This window comes from Balaenoptera ricei, chromosome 19, assembly GCF_028023285.1.
Source record: "Balaenoptera ricei isolate mBalRic1 chromosome 19, mBalRic1.hap2, whole genome shotgun sequence".
NCBI lineage: Eukaryota > Metazoa > Chordata > Mammalia > Artiodactyla > Balaenopteridae > Balaenoptera > Balaenoptera ricei.
In genome coordinates, this window is record NC_082657.1 from 15,952,827 (window position 1) to 15,972,895 (window position 20,069).

Genomic DNA, 20,069 nt, shown 5'->3' on the forward strand with positions numbered 1-20,069 from the left:
ATTGCCTTCCACATTCTCTTTCACATTTGATGTTATCAATATTTTCATTTTGGTCATTGTGAAGTACTACTCTGAAGAATGGTAGCATATCTTAGCAGTTTCAATTTAGATTTCTTTTATGACTAATGATGTTGAGAACTTTTTCAAGTGCTTTTTATATCTTCTTCAGAGGTATCTGTTCAAATGTTTTACCCATTTTTTATTGGGTAATATTTTTTTTCCTTGAATAGTAGGAATTCTTTACATTTTCTGATAGAAGTATTTTGTTTGATATAGGTATTACATATATTTCCTCTAGTCTGTGGCTTGCCTACTCATTTTAATGGTGTCTTTCAATAAGCACAAGTTTTTGAAGTCCAGTTTATCATTTTTTTCTTTTATCATTATTTCTTTGACCTCTCAAACAAATATTTGCCTTAGGTTGTAAAGATAGTTTCCTGTATTTTTTTCTAAAAATGTTGTGTATAATTTGCTTCTTTTAAATTAGTTCTATGATCCATCTCGTTAAGTTTTATTTATGGTATGAGGTAAGTGTTAAGAGTCTGTTTTCTTCCATACAGATATCAATTTGTCCCATCACTTGTTGAATTGAATTAAGTTGCTCTGATGATCTTATCAAAAATTGTTTGACGGTATTTGTGTCCGTCTATTTCTAGAGTATTCTTTCCTTTGATATAATTTAAGTCCTATTACTAATACCACCTGGTCTTTGATTATTGTAGCTTTATAATAAGTCTTGATGTCAGAGTAAGTCCTCTTAACTTTCTTCTTTTTAAAAAATTGTTTTGGCTATTCCAGGTCATTTTCATTTTCTTTTTCAAATACATTTTAGAATCAACTTCTTGGTTTCTTTATTTTATTTTATTTTTTTAACATCTTTTATTGGAGTATAATTGCTTTACAATGGTGTGTTAGTTTCTGCTTTATAAAAAAGTGAATCAGTTATACATATGCATATGTCCCCATATCTCTTCCCTCTTGTGTCTCCCTCCCTCCCACCCTCCCTATCCCACCTCTCTAGGTGGTCACAAAGCACCAAGCTGATCTCCCTGTGCTATGTGGCTGCTTCCCACTAGCAATCTATTTTACGTTTGGTAGTGTATATATGTCCATGCCACTCTCTCACTTTGTCCCAGCTTACCCTTCCCCCTCCCTGTATCCTCAAGTCCATTCTCTAGTAGGTCTGCATCTTTATTCCCATCTTGCCCCTAGGTTTTTCTGACCTTTTTTTTTTTTTTAGATTCCATGTATATGTGTTAGCATACGGTATTTGTTTTTCTCTTTCTGACTTACTTCACTCTGTATGACAGTCTCTAGATCCATCCACCTCACTACAAATATCTCAGTTTCGTTCCTTTTTATGGCTGAGTAACATTCCATTGTATATATGTGCCACATCTTCTTTATCCATTCATCTGTCAATGGACACTTAGGTTGCTTCCGTGTCCTGGCTATTGTAAATAGAGCTGCAATGAACATTTTGGTACATGACTCTTTTTTGTTTTTTTTTTTTTTTAATTAATTTATTTATTTATTTTGGGTGTGTTGGGTCTTCGTTTCTGTGCGAGGGCTTTCTCCAGTTCCGGCGAGCGGGGGCCACTCTTCATCGCGGTGCGCGGGCCTCTCACTGTCGCGGCCTCTCCCATTGCAGAGCACAGGCTCCAGACGCGCAGGCTCAGCAGTTGTGGCTCACGGGCCCAGCCGCTCCGCGGCATGTGGGATCCTCCCAGACCAGGGCTCGAACCCGTGTCCCCTGCATTGGCAGGCAGATTCTCAACCACCGCGCCACCAGGGAAGCCCCTCTTTTTTGTTTTTTTTTAATTTTTTTTTTATTCATTTATTTTTGGCTGTGTTGGGTCTTCGTTGCTGCACGTGGGCTTTCTCTAGTTGCGGCGCAGGGGGGCTACTCTTCATTGCGGTGTGTAGGCTTCTCATTGCGGTGGCTTCTCTTGTTGCAGAGCACAGGCTCTAGGCGTGGGGGCTTCAGTAGTTGTGGCTCGCAGGCTCTAGAGCACAGGCTCAGTAGTTGCGGTACACGGGCTTAGTTGCTCCGTGGCATGTGGGATCTTCCTGGACCAGGGATCGAACCCATGTCCCCTGCATTGTCAGGCGGATTCTCAACCACTGCGCCACCAGGGAAGCCCCCATGACTCTTTTTGAATTATGGTTTTCTCAGGGTATATGCCCAGTAGTGGGATTGCTGGGTCGTATGGTAGTTCTATTTTTAGTTTTTTAAGGAACCTCCATACTGTTCTCCATAGTGGCTGTATCAATTTACATTCCCACCAACAGTGCAAGAGGGTTCCTTTTTCTCCACACCCTCTCCAGCATTTATTGTCTGTAGATTTTTTGATGATCACCATTCTGACCGCTGTGAGATGATATCTCATTGTAGTTTTGATTTGCATTTCTCTAATAATTAATGATGCTGAGCATTCTTTCGTGTGTTCGTTGCCAATCTGTATATCTTCTTTGGAGAAATGTCTATTTAGGTCTTCTGCCCATTTTTGGATTGGGTTGTTTGTTTTTTTGATATTGAGCTGCATGTGCTGCTTGTAAATTTTGGAAATTAATCCTTTGTCAGTTGCTTCATTTGCAAATATTTTCTCCCATTCTGAGGGTTGTCTTTTTGTCTTATTTATGGTTTCCTTTGCTGTGCAAAAGCTTTTAAGTTTCATTAGGTCCCATTTGTTTATTTTTGTTTTTATTTCCATTTCTCTAGGAGGTGGGTCAAAAAGGATCTTCCTGTGATTTATGTCACAGAGTGTTCTGCCTATGTTTTCCTCTAAGAGTTTGATAGTGTCTGGCCTTAGATTTAGGTCTTTAATCCATTTTGAGTTTATTTTTGTGTATGGTGTTAGGGAGTGTTCTAATTTCATTCTTTTACATGTAGCTGTCCAGTTTTCCCAGTAACATTTATTGAAAAGGCTGTCTTTTCTCCACTGTATATTCTTGCCTCCTTTATCAAAGATAAGGTGACCATATGTGCGTGGGTTTATCTCTGAGCTTTCTATCCTGTTCCATTGATCTATATTTCTGTTTTTGTGCCAGTACCATCTTGGTTTCTCTAAATAAATATGCTGGGATTTTTATTGGTGAGAAATAACATCTCAGCAATATTGAGTCTTCCGGTCCATGACTATACTATATCTGAACATTTTAGTTAGCTTCTCTAATTCCCATAAGCAGTGTTTTATTATTTTTAGTATAGAGGTCTTATACATATTTTATTAAGTTTATCTTTAAGCTTTTAAAATTTTTGATGCTATTGTAAATAATGAGATTTTTTAAATTTATTTTTCCAGCTTGTTCTTAATATGTGTCTCCACAATTGACTTTTAGATATTGACTTTGCATATTTCTTTTGATGGTATTAAATTTTGTTGTTGTTACTGTTGTTCTTTATTTGTTTTGGTATTTTTTTTAGATTTTCTATACATAAAACAGGCCTTGTTGAAATAACATATTTCACTTCTACATTTGCATACTTTATTGCTTTCATTTCTTTTTCTTACCCTGTTGTACTGACTAGGATCTACAATACAATGTTGAATAGAGGTAGTGAGAGTGAGCATCCTTAGCAGTTCACTAAATTTAGAAGGTAGACATTTAATATTTCATTCTTTAGCTTAATATTAACTGTAGATTTTTCATAAGTGCTCTTTGTTAGATTCTGGAAGTTCTCTTTTTTCCCTAGTTTTCGGACAATTTTAATTATGAATGGATGTTGATGTTAAATGCTTTTTCAGCACCTGTTGAGATGATCATATGATATTTCTTTTTTAATCTGTTACTGTGTGTATTACATTGATTAATTTGAATTTTAAACCAAGCTTGGGCTCCTGGGATGAACCCCGGTTGGACAAGATGCATTATCTGTCTTATAGATTGATGAAATTGGTTTGCTAATATTTTAGTAAGCTAAATGCATGATTTTACCAAGGATAGTGGTTTGTAGTTTTCTTGTAATGTCATTGAAAAGTTTTTGTATCCAGAATTGTGTCAGCCATATAAAACTGGGGGTGTTTCCTTTTCATCTACTTTCTTATGGAATTTCTGTAAGATTGGCATTGTTGCTACCTTAAATGTTTGAAGAAAATCATTGTTAAGCCATTTGGGCCTGCATTTTTATAATTCAAAACTTCTGCTTCCAGCCCTGAGGAAGTAACAGAGTCTAGAATTATACTTCTACAGGAAACAACTAGAAAACTGGACAAAACTATTTTCAGATATTGAACAACAGGCAGCACAGGCCTGGATTCCTGAGAGAAGATAAATAAATGAGATGCACCCTACCTCATTCCAGGCTTTCATTTGAAGGCAACTTCCAGACTGCAGTGCAGAGAGAGGAATCCAGAAAGAACCTGGCAGTTTTACTGACTTTAGGGGAACAACATTGGCATTCAAGGAAATTGAGGTGACTAGAATTTGCAGGACACACTTTCCAAAAGAGGGAGTTATGCAGAGAAAGAGTTCCCCAAATCTTGAAAAGGTTCCCCTTGAGTCTTGGCTAAAGATAAGTCTGCACGTGGGTAGGTGAAACCCCATGAGACCAGGCAAGGACATGTTCTAAGAAAAATACAATTACAACAGTGTTGTGAGACAAACAATTCTCATAGCCTGCTGCACCAGGAATCATTTTATTTCCCTTCAGCCAGAGCGGAGAGAACTTGTTAATACATAGGACATTAGATAGACACCCTAGAAAGGTCACACCTAATAAATGGGGCAATAGATTAAAGACTGCAAGATTTGTCATAAAAGGGCTTAAATTAAAGCATCAAGAGGATTAAACTAATCCAAAAATAACTGCTGTGTGCCTGTTGGATCCTCCAAGGAGATGCTGAGATGGAGTTGGGAGTGTAATAGATTTCTTAGAGGTGACATCTATGAAAGATAAAGGAAGAAGTAAGATCAGAAACAGAAAGCCATCAGACCATGATACAGATATGTGGAAGGAAAGGGGATTGGGCAGGGAGACCCTTAGACCATTATGCAGATATGACAAAGTCTCAACCAGCCTAACTCCTCTGAAGCAAAGACTGTTCATCAGAGGAGTCCTAATGGACAGAAATGGCCACCCTCTAGTACCCACTCAGTGTTCAGTCATTTTGGTGGGGATTCCCTGGGGAGACCCTGTCTTGGTTCAAAATCTGAAGAGCATCCTGAAGATGCTAACAGTTCTTGCACATGAATGGTAAGTTCTTTTTGAAGGGAGGTCCTAGTGGTGCAACTCTGGCTGCCACAGAATGCCAAAAAAAAAAAAATACTCTTTATGAAAATACAACCATATCTTAAACTCAACAACATTAAATTGATAATGTCTGATATCCAATCAAAAATTATTAAACATATGAAGAAGGAGGAAAATATGACCCATAAACAGGAAAAAAATCATTCAATAGGAAAAAAACTCAATTAATAAAAACAGACCTAAAAAAGGTAGAGGTGATGGAATTCTCTGACAAGGATGTTAAAACAGCCATTATAAATGACTTGAGTATCATCAAGGATGTAAACTGAAAATGAACATAATGAGGCAAGATAGCAAGATCGAAATAAAAACCAAAAGAAGCTTCTAAAGATGACTATTCAGTATCTGAAATGAAAAGAAAGACCCAACTATGTCCTATGTATTAAAATATAAAGACACAGGTAGGTAAAACATAAAATGATGAAAAAATATGTACCATACTGTCTTGCGATTGCCCTATGTGGGGATGAGATCATCCCCCCCTGCACTCACCCAAAATTTGGGACAGATATCAAGACTGAAATCTCACATAATGAGGTTTTCTAGGGAGAGCAGGGAAGATTCCCAAGCTGGTCCTAAAATGGCTTGAGAGAGCAAGGAGGGGTGTCTGGCTTTGGTGTTTATTGTGTTTTGGTGGGGGGTAAGGTCAGGTCTCTACACATAGGCTAGGGCTTGCATGGTTTAAACTTCCTGCCAGCACCAACAGAGAGAACATGCAAGGTTTCTGACTGCGGGAAAAAAGGGAGTGGGTCTAGGAAGTTGTCAGCAGTAAGACATCAAAATAGAATCTGACTCTATTACACATGCAAACACTAAGAAGAAAATGGGAGCGGCCATATGTCAAAGTAGATTTCAGAAAATGGAATATTACAGTGATAAAGAGGGACACTTCATTAAGAAGTCATAACAACTGTAACAGCTTCAAAATACTTCAGTGTTTCTCAGCTTTTTATCATTTTCACTACCCTAAAAAGTCTTTTTAGAAATTTTCTTTCTAATTGCCCCCCCATGAAATTTTAATACCATAATCTATGTTCTGTTACCCTTTGGAGGGCCACAAGCCATAGTAATATGTAAGATTTTCTTTTTTCATTTTCTCCAGAACCAAATTTGCTCCCTGAAAGAAGCAATATAATTATAGCTTAAGATATAAATACTTTTCCCTCAGTAATTGAGAGAACAAAGAGAAAGAAAATCAATAAGGCTGTGGAAGGCTTGAAACACAATCAGTTGTACCTAGTTAATCTTTATAGACTATTTTACATGGAACATTCACCAAGATAGACTGTACATGCTGGGCATAAAACAAGTATCAATAAATTAAAAAGAACTGAAATCATAGTGTATAGTTTCTGACCACAGTAGAATTAATTTAGAAATCAAAAACGTATCTCTAAATTCCCCAAATTTTTGGAAATTAATCATATTTCCAAATAACCCATGAAACAAGGAAGAAATCCTAAGGTAAATTAGAAGGTATTTTGAACTGAATGATAATTAAGACAACATATCAAAATGTGTGGGATGCAACTATAGCAGCATTAAAAATTTTTATCCCTTTAAATCAGGGCCTAAAACAGGGGTTAAACTGTCACCCTAAGTAACTAGAAAAAGAAAAGTAAATTAAACTCAAAAGTTAGTAAGAGGAAAAAATTGACTAAAGCAGAAATCAATGAAATACATAACAGAAGAAGAATATATGAGTGAAGCCAAAAGCTGATACATTAAAATAATAAAATTAATAAACCATAGCTATATTACTAATAAAAAATAGAAGACATATCACCAATATCAAAAATTAAAGAGGCTATATCACTACAGATCCTACAGACATTAAAAGGACCATTAGGGAATATACAGACAATTTTATACCAACCAATAAGAGTAGGAGAGAACACTTCCCAACTCATTTTATAAGACCAGCATTATCCACAATCAAAGGCACTATAAGAATAGAAAACTACATAGCAACATCCTTCATGAAGCTAGATATAAAAATCCTTAATAAAATATTATAAAACTGAATCTAAAAATATAACTGAATTTAGCAGTATTTTAAAAGGATGATACCACATGGCCAAAAGGAGTTTATCCCAGGAAAGCAAAGTTGATTTGGAATTCAAAAATCAGCTATAGGGACTTCCCTGGTGGTGCAGTGGTTAGGAATCTGCCTGCCAATGCAGGAGACATGGGTTCGAGCCCTGGTCTGGGAAGATCCCACATGCTGCGGAGCAACTAAGCCTGTGCGCCGCAACTACTGAGCCTGTGCTCTAGAGCCCATGCTCTAGAGCCCGCACACTGCAACTACGGAGCCTGTGCTCTAGAGCCCACGTGCCACAACTACTGAGCCTATGTGCTGCAACTGCTGAAGCCCGCACTCCTAGAGCCCCTGCTCTGCAACAAGAGAGAGAAGCCACCTCAATGAGAAGCCCGCGCACTGCAACAAAGAGTAGCCTCCGCTCACCACAACTAGAGAAAGCCTGTGTGCAGCAACGAAGACCCAACACAGCCAAAATAAATAAATTAATTAATTACATTAAAAATAAAAAGCTATATAATTCACCATGTAAAGATAAAAAGAGGTCGAAACTCAAGGATATAAGCTACCACTTAAAGTATAGAAAGATAAAAGAGAAGACCACAATCATCTCGGTAAATGCAGGAAAATAATTAAATTCAATTTATATTTATTATAAATCTATTTATTAGCAATCCAAGGGAATTTCCTCAACTTCCTAAAGAATATCTTCGAAAAACATAGCCACCATCACATTCAGTGGTGAAAGCATGAATGCTCTTCCTCTAAGAACAAAAACAAAGAAAGGATGTCCATTATCACCACTTCTATTAAACATTATACAGGACACAAGTCAGTACAATAAGGCAAGAAAAAGAAGTTAAAAGGCTTCAGATTAGAAAGGGAACTATCTTCATTTGTACGTGACATGATTGTGTACATAGTAAATCCTAAGGAATCTAAAAGAAAAGAACTGGTAGAACTAATAAGTGAATTTAGCAAGTTCACAGAGTTCTTGTTTTAGATAAAACTTGGGAAAATTTTGGTCTGTACTTCTACAGTTTTTTTCTTGCTCTATTCTCAATTATATTTTAAATCATTTCATCCTACCCTGTAGTTCACTAAGGATTTTTTTTTTTTTTAATACTTTATTTATTTATTTATTTATTTATTTATTTATGGCTGTGTTGGGTCTCTTAGTTTTCGTGTGAGGGCTTTCTCTAGTTGCGGCAAGTGGGGGCCACTCTTCATCGCGGTGCGGAGGCCGCTCTTCATCGCGGTGCGCGGGCCTTTCACTATCGCGGCCCCTCCCGTTGCGGGGCACAGGCTCCAGACGCGCAGGCTCAGTAGTTGTGGCTCACGGGCCCAGTTGCTCCGTGGCATGTGGGATCTTCCCAGACCAGGGCTCGAACCCGTGTCCCCTGCATTAGCAGGCAGATTCTCAACCACCGCGCCACCAGGGAAGCCCTCACTAAGGATTTTTAAAGTTCTTTTAGTTTGGGTAATTTCTGTTAACCTGACTTCAAGTTTACTGATTCTTTATTCTCTTATGTTTATTTGCTGTTAAACCCATCCAGTGAACTTTATATTTCAGCTATTGGGGTTTTTTTCAGTTTGCATTTCCTTATGCCTCCTGACTACTCCATCTCTTCACCCATATTTCCATCTTTTCTTGTAGATTTGTAAACATATTTATCATAGTTATTTTAAATGTCTTCTAATTTCAACATAGGGACATATATCAGCCTGTTTCTGTTGAATGGTTTTTATCTTCCCTATTGGTCACATTTTCCTGTTTCTTCTCAGGAAGTCTTTATATAACATGTTGTGAAGTTGCTGGATCCTTTTTCTTCCTCTGAAGATTGCTGAGTTTTAATCTTACAGGAGGTTAAGTTACTGGAGGCTCATGTCGATTCTTTTGTCAGGTTGCTTTTAAATTGTTTAGATTATTTCTATTTCAGTTTCAGTTTTGCCTTTAGTTTTATGGTATTGCTCTAAGTCCTGGGATGCAGCCTTTACTCCTAATTCATGGCCCTTCTGGGATTTCAGTAGAAAGACCAAAGTTTTAACCAGGTTCTTCTAACTTGGCACAGGACTGGAATTAAAAACTGTTTTTGCAGAGTTAAGTAGCTGCTGAAATCTCTGCTGAGTTCTTTCAGTGTTCCAGCTGTCTTTTCCCTTTATGCTCCTTGCAGTCTTACTCTGTAGAAATGAAGTTAACCAAGGTTTTGAGGAGGGGTTTCTGCTAACGTTGGGGCTTTCCTTCTATGCTTTCTTCATCCTTGGATTTTGTCCTCAATTTACAGCCACTCTAGTACTCCTGAACTCTGATCTCTGATTCTTCTGCACAGAATGACTCCTGCTTTCTCCTTGAGATCTATCCCCTGTGTGCTGCATGAACTACCAGGGCACACAGTGGAAGACCTGGATAAAAGTAGATCTTATTGCAGTGTGGTTTCTTTCTTTCAAAGGTTGTAACCATTCCAGTTTCTGCCTGCTTTTGATCATTCTTTAGTGTCTTCAAACAAGTTGGTCTTCTATAATTGGTCCATAGTTATCATTGTTATCAGTTGGAAGGTTGTTCTGATACAAACTTCTTTGCTATTACCAGAATTTTGAATGTCTAAGACAGCAGTTCTCAAACTTTTTAGTCTCAGGACTTAAAAAAAATTTTTTTTGTTTAAGTATAGTTGATTTACAATGTTGTGCCAATCTCTGCTGTACAGCAAAGTGACTCAGTTATACACATACAGACATTCTTTTTTTATATTCTTTTCCATTATGGTTTTTCACAGGATATTCAATATAGTTCCCTGTGCTATATAGTAGGATCTTGTTGTTTATCCATTCTCAATGTAATAGTTTTTATCTACCAACCGCAAACTCCCACTCCATCCCTCTCCCTCCTCCTCCCTTGGCAACTGCAAGTCTGTTCCCTATGTCTGTGAGTCTGTTTCTGTTTTGTAGACAGGTTCATTTGTGCCATATTTTAGATTCCACATATAAGTGATGTCATATGATATTTGTCTTTCTCTTTCTGACTTATTTCACTTAGTATGATAATCTCTAGTTGCATCCATGTTGCTGTAAATGGCATTATTTCTTTCTTTGTTATGGCTGAGTAATATTCCATTGTATATATGTACCATATCTTCTTTATCCATTCATCTGTCGATGGACATTTAGGTTGTTTCCATGTTTTGGCTATTGTGAACAGTGCTGCTATGAACATAGGGGTGCATGTATCTTTTTGAATTATAGTTTTGTCTGGGTATATTCCCAGGAGTGGGATTGCTGGATCATATGGTAATTCTATTTTTAGTTTTCTGAGGAACCTCCATACTGTTTTCCATAGTGGCTGTACCAACTTACATTCCCACCAGTGGTGTAGGAGGGTTCCCTTTTCTCTACATCCTCTCCAGAATTTGTTATTTGTAGACTTTATAATGATGGCCAGTTTGGCCGGTGTGAGGTAGTACCTCACTGTACTTTTGATTTGCATTTCTCTAATAATTAGTGATGTTGAACATCTGTTCAAGTGCCTACTGGCCATCTGTATGTCTTCTTTGGAGAAATGTCTATTAAGGTCTTCTGCCCATTTTTCAATTGGGTTGTTTGTTTTTTTGCTGTTGAGTTACATGAGTTGTTTGTATATTTTGGAGATTAAGCCATTGTCTGTTGCATCATTTGCAAATTTTTTTTTTTTTATGGTTTCCTTTGCTGTGCAAAAACTTGTAAGTTTGATTAGGTCCCATTTGTTTATTTTTGTTTTTATTTCTATTGCCTCGGGAGACTGACCTAAGAAAACATTGGTACGATTTATGTCAGAGAATGTTTTGCCTATGCTCTCTTCTAGGAATTTTATGGTGTCTTGTTTTATGTTTAAGTCTTTAAGCCACTTTGAGTTTATTTTTGTGCATGGTGTGAGGGTGTGTTCTAACTTCATTGATTTACATGCAGCTGCAGGACTTATTTATACTCTTAAAATTATTAAGAATTAAAAGAACTTTGTGAATGTGTGTATATCCTATTCAAAATTAAAACACATTTAAAAATATTCATTTATTTCATTTAAAAAGAACAATGTAAATATAATAAAGTCATTACATGTTGACATAAAAATCATATTTTTACAAACAAAAACTATTTTTCAAAAGAGAAAAGTGAGCAAAGGAGCATTGTTACATGATTGAAGTTTATTTAATGTCTTGCTGAATAAAAGATAGCTGATTTTCACATCTGATTGTACATTTAGTCTGTTGCAATATGTTGTTTTAATTGAAATATATGGAGAAAATCTTCCTTCATGTGTATATGTATTGAAAGAGAAATATTTTAAAAGCCTTTTTAGATTGTCATGGATATTCTTCATTAATACTACACCCAAACTTAACAATTGGTAGTTCCTAAGCAGTTAGTTGCCACTTAACAATTGGTTTTTTCTAAACAGTTAGTTGCAATATAAAATCTGAAATCATAACAATGAACTGTTGTAGACTATTACATAAAATCCAATGGTCTATTTAAATATTTTATCCATGCATTGTTTTGTAATATTATGTATTGGTCATTTGGAAAGTAACAGTTCACTGGTGCATACAGGTCTGCCAAATTTTGACACATTTCCATACCAATATTTTTTTTAAAACCCCAAACCCACATGTGTTAATATCACCAGCAATCTCATTATAAAAGTCTTTTAAGTATTGAGAAGTTGACAAGCTCACTGTAGCAAATACAAGCTTTCTAAAATAATGACTTATACTTCTTTTATCGTAGGTGACAAGTATTGGCAGATGTTTTCTTTGAATAGACAGGTTCACATTGTTCAAGAAAATGTTTACCAGATACCCACATCTGAATAATAGTGTTTTTTCAAGTAAAACTGCTGTTCCACAAAATGTAGATATTTAGTTCTCAACTCACATAATTACACCAGCACTTTTCCTCACAAAATACATTATATGATTGGCCCTTGAACAACATGCATTTGAACTGTGCAGGTCCACTTACATGCAAATTTTCTCAATAGCAAATGTTACAATACTACACGATCCACAGTTGGTTGAAGCCACAGATGTGGAACTGTGGGTATGGAGGAACTGAGGGCCAACTATAAGTTATATGCAGATTTTTGACTGTGCAGAGGGTTGGCGCCGCTAACTCCCAGTGTTATTTAAAGATCAACTGTACTCTGGTATGCAAAAGAAGTGCTGTATGCAAAATTCTTTAACAATCACACAGAATATTGAAAATATATGTACTCAAGGGTGGAGATCTAATAAAATTAATGAATTTTTTCTGCTCTATCAAAAAGTCTTAAGTGAAACTTTTTTCCTGCGAGTGTGTGGTAGTTAGAAATGCAGTGATTACTATTATAGATTGGTGCCAGTGCTTTGATATATGTTAATGTGCCAGCATTTTACCCACCGTATCAATCATTGTTAAATTTTCTATATTTTATGTTTTGACATCTTTGGGGTGCCCTACTGGCTGAGGAGAGATTGCCCTTCCCAGAGCTAGCCAATTTCTAGAAATAGTAAACAAACAACTTGTTGGTGAGCCCACCTTTCATATACAAATCAACCAATCCCCACTCCATATCCTCAACCACCTCCTTTTTCTAACTCACAGACACCAAGCCAATATTTACCCTGCCCTAAATCACCCAGGATCAGGTATCAGACAACTGGAGAGCTCCCCTATAACCCGTAACCTGCCAACACTCTTCAAACTAGCCAATCCTAAGCTGTTTCCCCTGCCCTGCCTTGCCTTTCCCATGGAAGCAAGCCCCAGTAAAGGCTCTGGCCTACACTTTCCCCTTGCTTCTTTCTGCCTCCTGACCAAACCTGGTGCTTCCCCATGTGGCCCTGCATGGCATGGCATGGCCCCTCCTCTCAGGAAAGGTAAGTAAGAAAAAATTTTCTTTTAATAGCATTAACCTCTCTGTGTCATCACTCAGTCACCTCTATAAATTAAAATTCCATAAGACACCCACCAGTGCTTTTGCCCCACTAATGCAAATAAGAACACAGTTTAAAATTCTATTATTTTTGTTAATAATGAAGTGTTGTTATTTTTATTATTATTTTGGCTGCACCATGCGGCATACAGGATCTTAATTCCCTGGCCAGGGATTGAACCCATGCCGCCTGCATTGGGAGCACGGAGTCTTAACCACTGGACGGCCAGGGAAGTCCCAATGAAGTGTTATTATTATCTTTTTTTAAAAGATTTTTTGATATGGACCATTTTTAAAGTCTTTATTGAATTTGTTACAATATTGCTTCTGTTTTATGTTTTGGTTTTTTGGCCACGAGGCATGTGGGATCTTAGCTCCCCAACCAGGTATTGAACCTGCACCCCCTGCACTGGAAGGTGAAGTTCTAACCACTGGACCACCAGAGAAGTCCCCCTGAAGTGTTATTACTAACAAAAATATTTTTGACTTTGTGGACCTCCCATAAGGGTCTCTTGGAAACTGCTGGTTTAGGCCTTTCTTCTGTTTTTCATCTCTTTCTTTAACATTTCAGCTCTTTCTCTTTCTTCTTTTATTATAGTCTCCTATTTATACGCATTCTTAAATCTATCCAAAATATAAAAGGGTAATCATTGCTAATATTAATCTTCCTCTTAGTTTTCATTTTCTTTCTTTCCTTTCCTCTTCTACTTGTTTCCTGCACTCAGTCTCATATCCCATTCTCACTGTGAGACCTACTATCAGGTTTCAAAATCCATATGACTTGGACTAAAGTGATAATTTCAGTATCACTTCTTTCAATAAATTTCTTCCCAACAAATCTCCGTGTTTCATAACATAGTGCTCAGATTCCTGATATGTACCCACCTTGATTTGGGTGAAAAACTTATCCTACGTTCCTGAGTGCCTTTTTCATCTTGGTTGCTTTTCTTCCCTCTGAAAAAATAAATATTTGTTGAATAAATGGATTTTATTTCAGTAGGCTCTCATCGGTATCCTTAAAGAATCTTTCTTCATCCTCAGTTCTTGTCTTTATAAAAGCCATGTAAACTGTAATAATCTGATCCATTCTCAAGTTGTGATTTCCTTGTTTTATGTGAATGGCTTTCAAATAGCCATTTTCAGCCCATTTCTCCCACTTGGACTCTACTGGTATATTTTAATCTGCCTACAGCAATATAGTGTCACTTGTCTCATCCTTTTGGTTATTGATATTTCAGAAATAATAGTCATTAACTTTATCTTATCTTTGTATATCCTTTTGTTCCAGTAGTCAGCTTCTTGTAACATCAGGTTGATTCCATCATCTCTGCAATATTTTAAAAATCATCTCTCCACAATTTGTGTTTTATTTCACTCCATGAAATATCTTTACATCCTCTCATATTCTCGTTTGCCACTGACATCTTCAAAAGCGAGAGCCATGTTATTTCAGGTGTGGACTGCTGTAATTACTATTTAGATTTGCCATGATTTTTTTTCCAGTTCTTTCAGTTTTCTTTCAGTCAATATGCAAAAAAGATATCACTTATTATATAAAATTTAAATCCCTTCTTTTTCAAGGGCTGACAGAATAATATTCCATCTGGTCATTCCACATGTATTTCTCTTTTTGACTAAGAATTCCTGCTAATGTCTGTTCGAATCTCCCAAATGTACTCAATACAATTGATTTTATTCTTCACACTGGACCTTTCATTATATGACAGCTGCCATATAACCATAAGGATACTTGCAAAGTTAGCCAACTACAAACTAAGAGAGTACAGTAGTACACACAAGGCCACCATCACTTCTGATACCAACTGTAGGTTCAAGGGTCCCCACAACTACTGTTAGGATCAATAGTTTTCTATAAGGACTTAAAAAATTACTGAAAGCTATAATACTCACAGTTATGGTTTGTAAGAGAAGAATACATATTAAAATTAGCCAAGGGGAGAAGCACATAAGGCAGAGTCCAGGAAAGTACCAAACACAGAGCTTCTAGTAGTCCTCTCTCTGGAGTCATGGACAGTGTTACTTCCCTGTGACAATACATATAGAATACTGCCAGCCAGGGAAGCTTCACCCAAGTCTATTGTCCAAAGCTTATATTAGGGCTCCATCACATAGGCATGCTTGACTGCCCATGTGGCTGACCTAAGTTTCTAGCCCCTTAAGAGACTGAGCTAATATTCTGTGACCCAAAGCCCCCCGTTCTCAAGCACATTGTTGGTGTGACTCAAAGACCACCCCCCCCCCAAATCACATTGTTACTTTCTGGCTGGCCAAAGACTCCCAGGCAATTAATTTTCCTCTCAGGCATGACATTCCAAGGACTTAGAGATTACCTCCCAGAATCCAAAGGCAAATGTCAGACTTCTCTTTGGGCAAGATTATATATTCTTTACCACACAATACTACATATCCTTTGATTAAAAGATCAAATTTCACTTCCCCATGAAATGTTCTTTGATGACTCCAAAGCATGTCAGTTCCTTTTTTTCTGCATTCACATTATACTTAGTGTCTATAAACATGCAAACAGACAAATCCTCTGATATGATCTGGTAATTTGCTACCTGATTCAACACTGTTTTATCTGAGGCCTCTTTTCCCATCTGATTAACAATTCCCTCAAAATAAGGTCCTCTCTTTTACTTTTCCTTACTGTGGCTTGTAGCAGAGGCTAGATATTCCGATAGTTACTTGATTGATGGCCTGTGGTAGTATGCAAGGAAAACATCTTTCTCATCCATTCAAAAATCATTTAATGGTAAGTTCTTTTTAGATATACATGTCAAGATCATATCTCTTTACCACTGATAAGTGTGTTAATGTATACTCAGAAGGTTTCGAAGAAGATAGTCAATAAAATGTTGACGTCCAAGAGCATAAGTTTTAGTTGGGAAGGCATTATTATCAAATTGAGCATTTTACATATAATATTATATGAAAATAGCAGGTTGTTGAAAGATTGCTTGAAATGGATGGTCCAGACTATAATTTTATACTAATTTCAGACAAAATAGACATTGAAGGGTAGAAAGAATATGTGAAGGCTTTTGGATAAATTGGATTGTAGCATGTCCCTGAAGGTGGTTGAATTCTCAGCAAGGCAGTATAATTCCAATTATTGATACAGATTAGTTTTGTGTGTCCTAGAACTACACATAAATGGAATTGTACGACGTGTACTCTTTTGCATAAAGCTTTAAATCTGAAAAATATTTGAGATTCATCCCTTTTGTCATTATGTATCAGTAGGTTTTTTCCTTTTTATTGCTGAATGGTATACCATTGTATAAATTTCACTGAAGTATTCCATTTTATAAATATATGATACAGTATTACCTGTTTACCTTTCGATGTCTAGTTTGATGGGATAAAAGGGCTGTTGTAAATAAGATGTAAGTCTTGAGTAAGATGAATCCATCTTTAAAATTGCCCCACCAGATATGGGTGGTAGTAAGTTAACAGTAGTAAGATATAGTTTTTAAGGCCAATCAGTGCTGTACCTATACATTGAAGAATTCAATCTTTCACAACCCCAATAGGAAATAGCAGAGTTAAGGTATGTTACTCCACTGGGAGGAAAACTTGAACCCATCCTTCCCTAAAACTGAAAAAGTAATTTAGCAAATTGAAAGGAGGAAAAGTTATAATTGACGGTCAAGAGAATTTAGTTATTGATCATTTCTGGAAGAATACATTGATGGTAGCAGCAGTCAGAACATAACAGTGATTATATTCATGTTGCAGATATGCTTTGTCCTCTGGTTTATTTTACAATTCCTAATGGAATTATGTTTTCCCAATTCTTCCTTTTCAAGAGAAAAAAATTGCAGTGATATGGAGAGTTAGGGTCTAGACTATAGACTAGTGTGTCTGTTTGCACTAGGAAATGAGTCCTGAGAAAGTTCATTTGCCATGGGTGGGCTAAATACAAGTGAGGAAGAAACACATGGAAGTATTTTATAACACTTATTTAGTCATTAGGGAATAAATATATAGTCTTTCATCTTCACCTGAACATTTTCATTGCTTACTGTTTAGTACCCTTGATAGGCTCCCTCCATTATCTCTGAATCCGCCCATTCCAAGAGCAATCCCACTTTCACCATCCTTTATCTTCTGCTTACTTGCCCTTGTGTTTATTACACCTGCCTAATGTAGCTTATATTTACAACATCCCAAAGATATAAATGTTGTTTGCTTATGGCAATTTTTCCTCATTTTAATGTTATATACATTTTCCCTCCAAGAGGTAATTTATTTTGGCCTTTCTGTAGACTACAGTAGTGAGATAGACAGTCCCACCATGGGTTGTTTGTATATATATCTTATCCATAACGTTTATGTGAAGACTTACTGGTGTTAATTGTATTTTTTCTAGAAGAAGATTGGAAAGCTCAAGATGTTTTAGTGAAGTTCAAGGAATACCAAGACAGGCATTCTAGATCAGTTGTATCCATCAACCACAAAAGGCTAATGAAGGAGAGAACTAATATTTTGGGGAAAACATTTACTGTCAGCAAGAACCATATTATTTCAAAAACAACACTACGTGAATATAAACCTGATGGAAAGATTTTTAAAAATATTTCAGAATTAGTCATTAGAAATATAAGTCCTGTAAGAGAGAAGTTTGGTGAGAGTAATGGATGGGAGAAATCACTCCTTAATACTAAACATGAGAAAATTCATACTGCAGTGAATCTCTATAAACAAACAGAGCGGAGTCTGAGTGGTAAACAAGAGCTTATTCAACATCAGAAGGTTCAAACTCCAGAGCAGTCATTTGAACATAATGAATGTGAAAAACCCTTCCTTATGAAAGGAATGTTATTTACACATACTAGAGCTCACAGAGGAGAAAGACCCTTTGAATACAATAAAGATGGAACAGGCTTCATCGAAAAGTCAAATCTCAATGTTCACCAACAAAATATTATGGAGAAGAAGGCCCACGCATACAGCAAATATGGGAAGTTCCTCTGTAGGAAGTCCATTTTTATCATGCATCAGAGATCTCAAACAGAAGAGAAACCCTTTCAGTGTCCTTACTGTGGGAATAGCTTTAGAAGGAAGTCATATCTCATTGAACATCAGCGAATTCACACAGGTGAGAAACCTTATGTTTGTAGTCAATGTGGAAAAGCCTTCCGTCAAAAGACAGCCCTCACTCTTCACGAGAAAACACATATAGAGGGGAAACCCTACATTTGTATGGATTGTGGGAAGTCCTTCCGCCAGAAGGCAACCCTTACTAGACATCACAAAACACATACAGGAGAGAAGGCCTATGAATGTACTCAATGTGGAAGTGCTTTTAGAAAGAAGTCATACCTCATTGATCATCAGAGAACACACACAGGAGAGAAACCATATCAATGTAATGAATGTGGGAAGGCATTTATCCAGAAGACAACCCTCACTGTACATCAGAGAACTCACACAGGAGAGAAACCCTATATTTGCAATGAATGTGGGAAGTCCTTCTGCCAAAAGACAACCCTCACTCTCCATCAAAGAATTCACACAGGAGAAAAACCCTATATTTGTAATGAATGTGGGAAGTCCTTCCGCCAGAAGGCAATCCTCACTGTTCATCAGAGAATACATACAGGAGAGAAATCCAATGGATGTCCTCAGTGTGGGAAAGCCTTTAGTAGGAAATCAAACCTCATTCGCCATCAGAAAACTCACACAGGAGAGAAACCATATGAATGTAAAGAATGTGGAAAGTTCTTCAGTTGTAAGTCAAACCTCATTGTCCATCAGAAAACTCACAAGATAGAAACCGTGGGAATTCACTAAAATCTGTGACTTTTTTGGTGAAAACTTATAAAGTCATAGTAAAACCTGTTGCTTGCAAATATAATAATATTAAACAGTTTAAGGTACTGTACCACATATGTACCTACTATTTGCTCTCCTATAAAACACATAAAAAGAATTACTGGACAAATTAAATGATAAAAGTCATTGAAAATACAAGCTTAAAATTTTTATTAGATTCACCAAACATAAATTCCTCTATCAAGTTGCTACAAACATTTTAAATTGCTTATTTTAAATTTTAATATATACCTTGTTGTGACCCAGTAATAAACAGTAGGCTGCCTGGCAGTGGTCCATGGACCACACTGTGAACAGAACTGCTTTAAAAGAAAGGTGGTGTGACTGTATTTCTCATTGCAAATATGGTATAAAAGTTGTTACCTCCTCAGAGTTAACCACAGTTCTAACTTCTAACATTATAGTTTTTGCATATTATAAACCTTTATATAAAGTAAATTATACATCATGTATTCTTTCATATATGGCTTGTTTCATCCATCACTCTGTCTTTAAAACTCATCATTAGTGCATGTGGCAGAAGTTTATTTATTTTCATTCTGTATAAAATTCCATTATATGATTATATTTCAATTTATCCAATCTACTGTTGATGGACTTTTTTTATTGTTTACAGCTTAGGGTCATAATAAATAATGCTTCTTTGAATGTATTTATATTTCGGTGTACATATATTCATTTCTCTCATGTATATACTTAGGAGTGGAATTGCTGGGTCCTGGGGTATATGTATGTTGATACTATCAAATGACTCATAACTTTCACAACATGAGATAATTCACTCTGAAGGAAGACAGCTGTAAATAGTATCAATATGGTGATGGCTCAAACGCAAGAATTCATACTAGAGGGAAACTCTATGAATGTTGTGAAAACTGGGAATCCAAATATAATGCATGTCCAAAGGCTTTTAGCCACAGCTCAAATCCTGAATACCAGACACATGTAATAAATGTGAGATTGCCTTTACCCCT

General features: G+C 36.5%; 1 protein-coding gene across 14 annotated transcripts in view; it reads left to right on the plus strand.

Annotated features, from left to right (window-relative positions):
* The window catches only part of ZNF382 (zinc finger protein 382), a 52,197-nt gene extending 32,512 nt beyond the window's left edge, over nucleotides 1–19,685 (plus strand). For all 14 annotated transcript variants that reach the window (XM_059906264.1, XM_059906263.1, XM_059906265.1 and 11 more), the window contains one exon: nucleotides 17,630–19,685. In XM_059906264.1, the coding sequence (XP_059762247.1) occupies nucleotides 17,630–19,053 (1,424 nt within the window). In that variant the 3' untranslated portion in view covers nucleotides 19,054–19,685. The remainder of the gene's footprint in view (nucleotides 1–17,629) is intronic.
* The last annotated feature ends 384 nt before the right edge of the window (nucleotides 19,686–20,069 follow it).